The sequence below is a fragment of the Microcaecilia unicolor genome, chromosome 14, assembly GCF_901765095.1.
Source record: "Microcaecilia unicolor chromosome 14, aMicUni1.1, whole genome shotgun sequence".
NCBI lineage: Eukaryota > Metazoa > Chordata > Amphibia > Gymnophiona > Siphonopidae > Microcaecilia > Microcaecilia unicolor.
This window is the reverse complement of record NC_044044.1, coordinates 25,888,502-25,900,052: the sequence shown is the minus strand read 5'-3', so window position 1 is coordinate 25,900,052 and position 11,551 is coordinate 25,888,502. Positions and strand designations below refer to the sequence as shown.

General features: G+C 41.9%; 1 protein-coding gene across 1 annotated transcript; it reads left to right on the top strand.

The window, feature by feature from the left end:
- Positions 1 to 10,211: 10,211 nt before the first annotated feature.
- Positions 10,212 to 11,147, top strand: LOC115458385 (olfactory receptor 10A7-like). The gene has a single exon (XM_030188306.1). The coding sequence runs from the start codon at positions 10,212 to 10,214 to the stop codon at positions 11,145 to 11,147; it is 936 nt and encodes a 311-aa protein (XP_030044166.1).
- Positions 11,148 to 11,551: the final 404 nt, after the last annotated feature.

Below are 11,551 nucleotides of genomic sequence, written 5' to 3'. Positions count from 1 at the left end.
CTGAGAATTTCACACTACACTAAGGTGCAGTCACAGCATAGAGTGATTCGGAGGCATTCTGATATTCTTTGTTTCATTTTCTATTTCTTCCTAATAAATCCTAACATTCGGAGCAGAACATATTTACATACTTTCCATGATGTCCTGGGAGATGACTCCTAATGTGGTTCCGCGTTAGGAGTTACGGATCAAGAAAGGGATCTGGGTGTCGTCGTCGATGATACGCTGAAACCTTCTGCTCAGTGTGCTGCTGCGGCTAGGAAAGCAAATAGAATGTTGGGTGTTATTAGGAAGGGTATGGAGTCCAGGTGTGCGGATGTTATAATGCCGTTGTATCGCTCCATGGTGCGACCGCACCTGGAGTATTGTGTTCAGTACTGGTCTCCGTATCTCAAAAAAGATATAGTAGAATTGGAAAAGGTACAGCGAAGGGCGACGAAAATGATAGTGGGGATGGGACGACTTTCCTATGAAGAGAGGCTGAGAAGGCTAGGGCTTTTCAGCTTGGAGAAGAGACGGCTGAGGGGAGATATGATAGAAGTGTATAAAATAATGAGTGGAATGGATCGGGTGGATGTGAAGCGACTGTTCACGCTATCCAAAAATACTAGGACTAGAGGGCATGAGTTGAAGCTACAGTGTGGTAAATTTAAAACGAATCGGAGAAAATTTTTCTTCACCCAACGTGTAATTAGACTCTGGAATTCGTTGCCGGAGAACGTGGTACGGGCGGTTAGCTTGACGGAGTTTAAAAAGGGGTTAGATAGATTCCTAAAGGACAAGTCCATAGACCGCTATTAAATGGACTGGAAAAATTCCTCATTTTTAGGTATAACTTGTCTGGAATGTTTTTACGTTTGGGGAGCGTGCCAGGTGCCCTTGACCTGGATTGGCCACTGTCGGTGACAGGATGCTGGGCTAGATGGACCTTTGGTCTTTCCCAGTATGGCACTACTTATGTACTTATGTACTTATGTACTAAACTAACATCATGAAGGTATAGTTTGAGTTATTCTTTTCGAAATCTTACACTAGAAAGCCATGCGAAAGATACAACCAAGAAAATGTTCCATTCAATGTGGAAACTCAAAAGAATAAAACCTTTCTTCCCAAGGGTAGTATTCCGCAGCTTGGTACAATCAATGGTACTAAGCCACCTAGATTACTGTAACGGAATATATTTATTTATTGCATTTGTATCCCACATTTTCCCACCTTTTTGCAGGTTCAGTGTGGCTTACAATATGAGTTAAATATTGGATATACAATTGGTTATGGATTACATTTATAGAATATGCCGGATGCAAAGAACAAATCATCAAGAAACTCCAAACTGCCCAAAACACAGCAGCCAGTCTCATAATCAGAAAAACTAAATTCGAAAACGCCAAGCCCCTAAGAGAAAATCTACACTGGCTCCCACTCAAAGAACGTATCACGTTCAAAATCTGTACTCTAGTTCACAAAATCATTCACGGCGAGGCCCCGGTCTACATGTCATAAGTACATAAGTACATAAGTAGTGCCATACTGGGAAAGACCAAAGGTCCATCTAGCCCAGCATCCTGTCACCGACAGTGGCCAATCCAGGTCAAGGGCACCTGGCACGCTCCCCAAACGTAAAAACATTCCAGACAAGTTATACCTAAAAATGCGGAATTTTTCCAAGTCCATTTAATAGCGGTCTATGGACTTGTCCTTTAGGAATCTATCTAACCCCTTTTTAAACTCCGTCAAGCTAACCGCCCGTACCACGTTCTCCGGCAACGAATTCCAGAGTCTAATTACACGTTGGGTGAAGAAAAATTTTCTCCGATTCGTTTTAAATTTACCACACTGTAGCTTCAACTCATGCCTTCTAGTCCTAGTATTTTTGGATAGCGTGAACAGTCGCTTCACATCCACCCGATCCATTCCACTCATTATTTTATACACTTCTATCACATCTCCCCTCAGCCGTCTCCTCTCCAAGCTGAAAAGCCCTAGCCTTCTCAGCCTCTCCTCACAGGAAAGTCGTCCCATCCCCACCACCATCTTCGTCGCCCCCCGCTGCACCTTCCCCAATTCCACCACATCTCCTTTGAGATACGGAGACCAGTACTGAACACAATACTCCAGGTGCGGTCGCACCATGGAGCGACACAACGGCACCACAACATCCGCACACCTGGACTCCATACCCTTCCCAATAACACCCAACATTCCATTCGCTTTCCCAGCCGCAGCAGCACACCGAGCAGAAGGTTTCAGCGTATCATCGACGACGACACCCAGATCCCTTTCTTGATCCGTAACTCCTAACGCGGAACCTTGCAAGACGTAGCTATAATTCGGGGTCCTCTTACCCACATGCATCACTTTGCACTTGTCAACATTGAACTTCATCTGCCACTTGCACGCCCATTCTCCCAGTCTCGCAAGGTCCTCCTGTAATCGTTCACATTCCTCCTGCGACTTGACGACCCTGAATAATTTTGTGTCATCGGCGAATTTAATTACCTCACTAGTTATTCCCATCTCTAGGTCATTTATAAATACATTAAAAAGCAACGGACCCAGCACAGACCCCTGCGGGACCCCACTAACTACCCTCCTCCACTGAGAATACTGGCCACGCAATCCTACTCTCTGCTTCCTATCTTTCAACCAGTTCTTAATCCATAATAATACCCTACCTCCGATTCCATGGCTCTGCAATTTCTTCAGGAGTCTTTCGTGCGGCACTTTGTCAAACGCCTTCTGAAAATCCAGATATACAATATGTCAGACCTCATTGAACTTTATTGTAGTTTAGAAATTACTCTTCTAAACTGGAATGGACGGAAGTAAGCTTTTTAAAACCTATAAAGGGGAAAGGGAAATGGGACTTGATATACCGCCTTTTTTTTTGCAACTACATTCAAAGCGGTTTACATATATTCAGGGGCAATGGGTATTTTGTACCAGGGGCAATGGAGGGTTAAGTGACTTGCCCAGAGTCACAAGGAGCTGCAGTGGGAATTGAACTCAGTTCCCCAGGATCAAAGTCCACTGCACTAACCACTAGGCTACTCCTCCACTCATTCCACCAATAAGAGCCAACCTCATCAGTGATGTCACAATGGCTTGATTGCCCGATACTTATATTGTGATGTCATAAGGGAAAGGGGGAAAGGGAAATGGGACTTGATATACCTCCTCTCTGAGGTTTTTGCAACTATATTCAAAGCAGTTTACATATATTCAGGTAGTTATTTTGTACCAGGGGCAATGGAGGGTTAAGTGACTTGTCCAGAGTCACAAGGAGCTGCAGTGGGAATGGAACTCAGTTCCCCAGGATCAAAGTCCACTGCACTAACCACTAGGCTACTCCTCCACTCATTCCACCAATAAGAGCCAACCTCATCAGTGATGTCACAATGGCTTGATTGCCCGATACTCGGCACACTTCTGATATTGTGATGTCATAAGAGGAAAGGGAAGTGGGACTTGATATACTGCCTTTCTGAGGTTTTTTTGCAACTACAATCAAAGCGGTTTACATATATTCAGGTATTTCTTTTGTACCAGGGGCAATGGAGGGTTAAGTGACTTGCCCAGAGTCACAAGGAGCTGCAGTGGGAATCGAAGAATTAAAACCATGTTGTGTATCTATTTATCTAACTTATTTTTTGCTCAGAAACTTTGATGGAAAATATTCTAAATACAAATGATTGAAAACAAAATCTCTCCTATAATTAATATCTAGGGAAAATGAAGTGAACAAGTAATTAACAACGCTTGTAATCATCCATTATAATTAATCTCTGTATCTGCGTAATGAGGTGTGGACATCAGTTCAATTTGTAGATAAAAAGACAACTTATGTATATTCTGTTTTCATTTATTCAAGGAGCCTTTGTAAGCCGTGATATATTTTATAGGATCGACACAAGTTTAGAGAATCTTTGCTTAACAAGGTGGAATTCTTCGTCTTTAAAAAGAATAAAACAAAAGGATGATAAAAGATGTTTCTAGAGTTCATCCAGTTACAGGTACAAAATTAATTTTTTTCAATGTATTTTATTAGTACTGCTGGGCAGACTTATATGGTCTATGCCCTGAAAAGGACAGGTACAAATTCAATTCAAGGTAAGGTATACACATATGAGTTTGTCTTGGGCAGACTGGATGGACCATGCAGGTCTTTTTCTGCCGTCATCTACTATGTACTATGTTACTATATGTAATTGCAGACTGTAAGTATGTTGTATTGATCCAACAGCATGATAAAGTTGCAAAACTTTCCATTGTAATCAACTGTGTTTTATACGTCCTATTTATAGGGTTATCTTAGCTGGTTTAGTGCTGAAAATTGGCACTGGACTGGCTAAGTGCCACCTCTGCCACCGGAACACCCCCATAATACCTGGTTTCGGCTTGGGAGCTCAGTGGCCATTTTCAGTGGCACTGTCCATTTAAGTGACACTGAAACAAGGTTGAAGGTTTGCTAAGGATGTCTAAAAGCCTTGTACCAGCCTTGAAGAGTTCCACTGTTAAACAAGAGTAGGAAACGGCTTGGATCAATTTCTTCAAAAAGGTGGTAAATAAAGCCTAATAAATAAAATAAAAAAAAAAAACTTGTTTGAAATCCATGCAATGAAGTAAAACAAAACAATTGAATAAGACAGCAGCATCTGGTTCTGAACACATTGACCTTGTTCTAGTAACGATACCACTTGAAAAAGTAAAGGAAAGCAAGGATTTTTGAACCCACAGACTTTTCTTCCCCTCTCCTGTAAGCAACTCATCCATAGTCCCTTCTTCTGGTTAACATTGATGAGAACATTAAAAAGCAAATATCATTTCAAAAAAGGTATTAATAGGCATAGAAACATCACATTTATAACGAACAAATTTTGCCTACCGTTTACTAAGGTGTGCTTTAGGCGTGTTAGTGTGGTTAACGTGTGTTAATGGCTATTGCGTGTTAAACGCTAAGGCGCCCAGAGAAATATATAGGTGCCTTAGCGTTAATGCACCTTAACTTTAGAGGTGCATTAAAAACGCTAACACACCTTAGTAAACATACCCCAAGAGATGTGAATGCATGAACAGAAATATTGCATAGTTAATTTTCACAATATTCTTTAATGCAGCTGAAATGCTTTGAAGATTGGCCTGTATTTGGGATAAGCAGTATGAATATGCGATCCTGGATCTTCATGTCTATAACAGCTTCAAGTTCACCTACAATGTTATAAGAATCCACAATTGGTTAACCCATTCCAACCCAGATTCCTCTTCAGATGTATTTATTTATTTATTTGTTACATTTGAATCCCACATTTTCCCACCTATTTGCAGGCTCAATGTGGCTTACATAGTACCGGAGAGGCGTTCGCCAAGTCCGGTAGAGGAACAAATACAGGGTGATGTTGTGGTCGAATAAGGTAGGTACTACTACTACTACTTAACATTTCTAAAGTGCTACTAGACGTAGGCAGCGCTGTACACTTGAACATGAAGAGACAGTCCCTGCTCGACAGAGCTTACAATCTAATTAGGCCAGACAAACAGGACAAACAAGAGATAAGGGAATATTAAAGTGAGGATGATAAAATAAGGGTTCTGAACAAGGTATGTTTCAGGCGCATTAGGGTCGAGGATAGGGAAGGTTATTTAACGTCCAATACGATCTTTGGTTTTGCTGTGTTGCAGACAGTAGGCATTTATGTTGGGTCGGTAGGGTATGCCTTTTGGAACAGGTTGGTTTTTAGTGATTTCCTGAAGTTTAGATGGCCGTAGATTGTTTTCACAGCTTTTGGCATATATCTATTCTATTGTATATGCATTGGGCAAAATTTTAGAGTCCTGGCTAACTGAACCTTTGGTGGAAATCTGGATTTTTCTCTAATTCATCTCAAATTTTCCCCTGTGTACTAATATCATGCGTGCAGTCTCAAAGTTGTAATGGGATCGGCTGCTTCTTTTAACTTTTCATTGCAAGTCAGTTTGAAGGTTTTCTTCAACTGGTATCTGTGCTGTAAAGTGATGTTATGCCAAACTAAAAATACAACCTAAAATACAAAACTAGACTCCAAAACACTATCCTCCCGATATTCAAAACATAGTAAGATGTTTGTTTATTTATTAGGATTTATTTACCGCCTTTTTGAAGGAATTCACTCAAGGCGGTGTACAGCAAGAACTCAAACATAAGCTACAGACAATTTCAGCAGTAAAAATACACAATACAAAGTTTGGCATAGTATTTGTTTCCTCAGTTCATTGCAAGCCGCTCTAAGGCTGCTTTAAGTGGTATAAAGCAGGGTATAAATGTTCTGAATAAGTAAATAAAATAAATAAATAGTATGCTACATTACAATGTCAACAGAACACACAATAAAACATTTTAATAGATAGCCTATCCATGCAAATGTTGGATTCGATTTGGCGAAACTAAATACATATTTTACACACCTGAACAATTAAAATCCTTTCTAGATTTGAAAAGGCTTAAATAATCTCTCTATATAAAAAGCAACACCCACGTTCTATGAAGCCTCCAGCCGGAAGTGTGAAGGGGGCGAGATATCCGGTTTCCCTATGAGTGTCTGCCCCGCCCTCTCTGTAACACAGTCAGTGAAGGAAAACAGCAGAGCACGAAATCAAATCGCTGGCTCTGTAACAGTGAAGGACTCAGAGGGGGGAGGGGAGAGAGGCCAGAGGGCAGGGACACACACACTCCCACATGCACACAGAAGAAAACATTGCTAGCCCCCCGTTTCATTTGCATCAGAAACGGGGCTTTTTAGAGCACGAAATCAAATCGCTGGCTCTGTAACAGTGAAGGACTCAGAGGGGGGAGAGGAGAGAGGCCAGAGGGCAGGGACACACACACTCCCACATGCACACAGAAGAAAACATTGCTAGCCCCCGTTTCATTTGCATCAGAAACGGGGCTTTTTTACTAGTGTTAGAATAAGAAGAAAAAATGGAATATTACGGCGCCTTTAAATTGTAATATATTCTTCATAACTTCTCCTATAATTTCTTGTTTGACACGCCTCCGGCGAGTTGTGGTCTAAGAAAGCCAATTTAAATTTTGAGATAATTGTATAATTGTTTTTTCCTTTATTTGTGATGATTTTCCAGGCTGTATTTTTTCCAGGCGCTGCTTTTGTCCAAGTTGGGTTACTGCAACTTTATCTACTTGGGCGCACCTGAACATGTTGGTAGATAACTCCCTCCCCCCGCCATGTTAACTGAGCCACGCTATCAGCTTCTGCATGGCAATGCCCACGCAGCCCATTTAAAGTGAATGGGCTATGTCAGCATTAGTGCACAATCAGCCAATAATGCGGCTTAATAAATGGGGGGGGGGGGGATACCTGAATGGTCCATCCAGTCTCCCCAACAGTCACATTCATTATCAATTCAAGATTAAGGGCCCCTTTTACTAAGCGGCTCTAGTGTTTTTACCTCGTGCTAAAAATTAGAATGCGCTAATTGTGTAGACGCCCATAGGAATATTATGGACATCTACATGGTTAGCGCTGATAATTATTAGAAGGTGCAAAAAACACTAATGTGCCTCTAGCATGGATTAGTAAACAGGGCCCTTTATCAATGATGAACAGAAGATTATATACATGATCACGGTCTTTCTGGGACATAGACTGTAGAAGTCCACCCAGTTCTGTCCTTATGCTCCAATACCCATTCCAGCCTATCCAAATCTGTAATGTCATTTGTGGGACACAGACAGTAAATACCTGCCCAGCACTGCCCTTATGCTCAAAATTACTAGAGTTTATATCGAAGCCCTCTCCAGGCCATCCTAAAGTGGACTGCTATGCGCGGGACAAGGACCGTACAAGCCCGTCCAGCACTGGCCTAAGAGGCCCTTTTACAGAGCGGCGGTAAGCCCAACGCAGGGTTACTGATTGCTCTTTCGGGACTGCCGCCAGCCCAACATGGCCACCAGCGGTAGTTCCACCCTGAACACACACCATTTCCAGAGAAAAAAAGAAGCCCCCCGGAAATAGCTTACGCAGCGGTAACCCGGCAGTAATAGGGCATCGCCGCATGCTGCCCAGTTATTGCTGGGTTAGCACAGGAGCCCTTATCGCCACCTCATTGGGTGGTGGTAAGGGCTCCCTGTCGCATGGCCATGCGGTAAGAGTTCTCTAATAAAAACCAACTATGAAGGTTGCTTACTTAAAGATGGTCTTCTATTTATTTATTTATAGCATTTATACCCCGCTCTTTCCCGCTCGATAGCAGGTTCAATGTGGCTTACAAGGTATGGTACAAAGTATCACAGAGATAATACAAAGTATGGTACAAAGTATCACAAGGATAACCCAGTTATAGAGAGTAGGACAATAGGACGATACGTGGGGAAGAGGATTGGAGTATGGGTGGTGCTAGTGGTGTGGATTGGGTTCGAGATTTAAGTTGGGTTGTTGGGGTAGGCTTGTTTGAAGAGGTAAGTTTTCAGCAGCTTTCGGAAGGGTAGATGTTCATTGGTTGTTTGGATGTGTCGAGGTATTGTGTTCCAGAGTTTGCTGCCTATAACAAAGAAGTTGGATGCATAGTAGGTTTTGTATTTGAGGCCTTTGCAATTGGGAAGGTGAAGATTGAGATATGTTTGAGAAGATTTGGACCCGTTCCTGGCTGGTAGGTCTATCAAGTCTATAGGCTCTTCCCACCCTGTCCCCACTTCTACTCATCCAGAATGTGCTCATCCCATTTTGGACAGTCCCGATTTTCAGTCATAAAAGGGATCTGACAGCCCTTCTGCAAACACTGCTTCAGCTTGATAAACATGCTGCCTAGCAGTGCTTTATCAGTGCACTGATAAGAGGGCTCCCACTTCCATTCTGCCCTTGATTTGGCCTCTTCAGAATGATAAATCCAAATCCACTCTATCTCCTCTTTCTCAACTATGTATTTCTCCTTTTCCGGAACTGGTAATCACCACTTACGGAACTATGTAAGCCACATCGAGCCTGCAAATAGGTGGGAAAATGTGGGATACAAATGTTATAAATAAATAAATAACTAACATATGCCAGGAATGGGAGGCAGGTTGGGAAAAGGTTGACCTCTGATGGGGTGTCTTAGACGGTGGTCTTCATAGGGTGGGGACGGGGTGGTATAAGTGAGATACTTACATAGGGGTGCCTTCAGGAGGCATTCGTAATATTCTGGGTTGGGTCATGATTTTGATAAAGGCTTTGATTAGGTGGGTGAGGTTCTGGGGCAATGGATCTGAGTTGATATGTTGAATCTGCAAACCTCCCATTACAGTGTGAGGGAATGAATAGGGAGTATGGGTGCTCATTTCCAAAGCACATAGACTTAACAAAGTTACATGGTAACCTATATAAGTATGTAAGTGTATGAGAATGAGCCTCATGTCTAGCCTGCTAGGCTTTGGAACTCTAGAAAGAGGTGCGGTAAGTCAAAATAAATAAATAAGCCTTGGTGATATTTTGTTTATATGTGAAATATGGCTGTGGAAGATAAAATAGTAGGACTCATGAGCCCTCTTTTTTTTTTGGGGGGGGGGGGCAGAATGACATACCCAATAATAACACAATTTTTCACTTTGCCCCCAAGGGTTAAATTTTAGGTCTTCACAGGAGTGTATTCAATAGTACATGGGAGACAGAACATCAGTCTGTTTTACATAAGTACATAAGTGTTGCCATACTTGGAAAGACCAAAGGTCCATCGAGCCCAGCATCCTGTTTCCAACAGTGGCCAATCCAGGTCACAAATACCCGGCAAGATCCCAAAAATGTGCAAAACATTTTATACTGCTTATCCCAGAAATAGTGGATTTTCCCCAAGTCCATTTAATAATGGTCTATGGATTTTTCCTTTAGGAAGCCGTCCAAACCTTTTTAAAACTCCACTAAGCTAACCACCTTTACCACATTCTCTGGCAACAAATTCCAGAGTTTAGTTACACGTTGAGTGAAGAAAAGTTTTCTCCGATTCATTTTAAATTTACTACATTGTAGCTTCATCGCATGCCCCCTAGTCACATCTGCCCATTAAAACGTTGCCTGCAGATGATACTTCCACAGTTAAATCTAGGCAGATCCCAATCCTTATGCTAATCTCAGAACAGTTATGCCAAGTTAAAAATGTCCTGCATTCTCTACATCCAAAGAAAGGCTGAGACATATACTGATGAACTGTGGTCTCTAAACTATTTCAGATTAAACAACAAAGAAATGGCCCTGGAAAACCAAACCCTTGTGACTGGATTTATCTTTTTGGGATTCTCGGATCTGCCTCCAGAGCTGCAGCAATGTCTCTTTGTGCTGTTCCTTCTCCTCTACATTCTCACCTTGATGGGGAACCTGCTCGTCTTTGCGGCCCTTACAATCGAACCTGGCCTCCACATACCTATGTATTTCTTCCTCAGGAACTTATCCTTTTCAGAGACTTTTTTAACAATGGCTACAGCTCCTAAAACACTGGTGGACCTCATGGCTGAGCACAGAGGCATCTCATTTCCGGGATGTGCATTACAAATGTATTTCGTTCTTCTATTTGGTGTTGAGGAAAGCGTGCTTTTGGGTATCATGGCCTATGATCGCTATGTTGCAATATGTAACCCCCTACGTTACTCCCTTGTTATGAGTAATAAAAGGTGTGTTCATATGGCTGTGGGTTCATGGATTATTGTTATTTTCCTGCAGGTTGGACAGATCACGTTCATATTCAGTTTGCCTTTCTGTAGGTCTAAGCTAATCCATCACTTCTTCTGTGATCTTCCAGCCATATTGAGGTTGTCCTGTACTGACACTTATGTTAACGATGTAATCCGTCTGATAATCACTCTGCTTTTAGGAGTCATACCATTCTTGGCAATTCTGTTCTCTTACATTTCCATTATCTCCACTGTGCTGAGGATGAATTCTAGAGAAGGAAGGAGGAAAGCTTTCTCAACCTGTGCCTCTCACCTTACTGTGGTTATCTTATTCTATGGGACTGCTTTGATGGCATATTTGCAATCACATGCAAGCGCTGTGGATGATAGAATTGTTTCCATGTTTTATTGCTTTTTCATACCACCATTAAATCCGCTGATCTACAGCCTGAGGAGCAAAGAGGTAAAGGGTGCCTTGAGGAAAAGAATTTTGGGGAAAATACAATTTCTCTGAATGTAGTGATACTTTGTATTAGACAAACATAAAGAGAAATCAACTAAAAGTGTTGTAGTCTAGAGACCTTTGAGACCAAATAGGTCCTTCCTTCCCGGATGGGACCTTGATATTGGAATGTTTTACCAAGAGAATTTGTACTACTTGAGCAAAAACTGAAATTTAAATAGAAATCTTCTAAAGAGTTTGGAAGTGTTTTTAAAAATTCACCAACCGCTGACTTCCCCCCAGCGGCCCTTGCTTGACTCATAATGGGGAAGGTCAATATTCCCTTCCGAAGTCTCTTATAGCTCCTCCCTCACGAACCTTTGCTGTCCTTTCATACTCTGCTTGAAGGTTTTTTCTCCAGAGGTAGGGACAGGATTGATGGAAGTGAGCCCTTAAGGATGTATTTTCTTTACAAT

What these genes read in the sequence shown, in the direction of transcription:
- LOC115458385 (XM_030188306.1), top strand. Translation starts at nt 10,212, where the DNA reads ATGGCCCTGGAAAACCAAACCCTTGTGACTGGATTTATCTTTTTGGGA.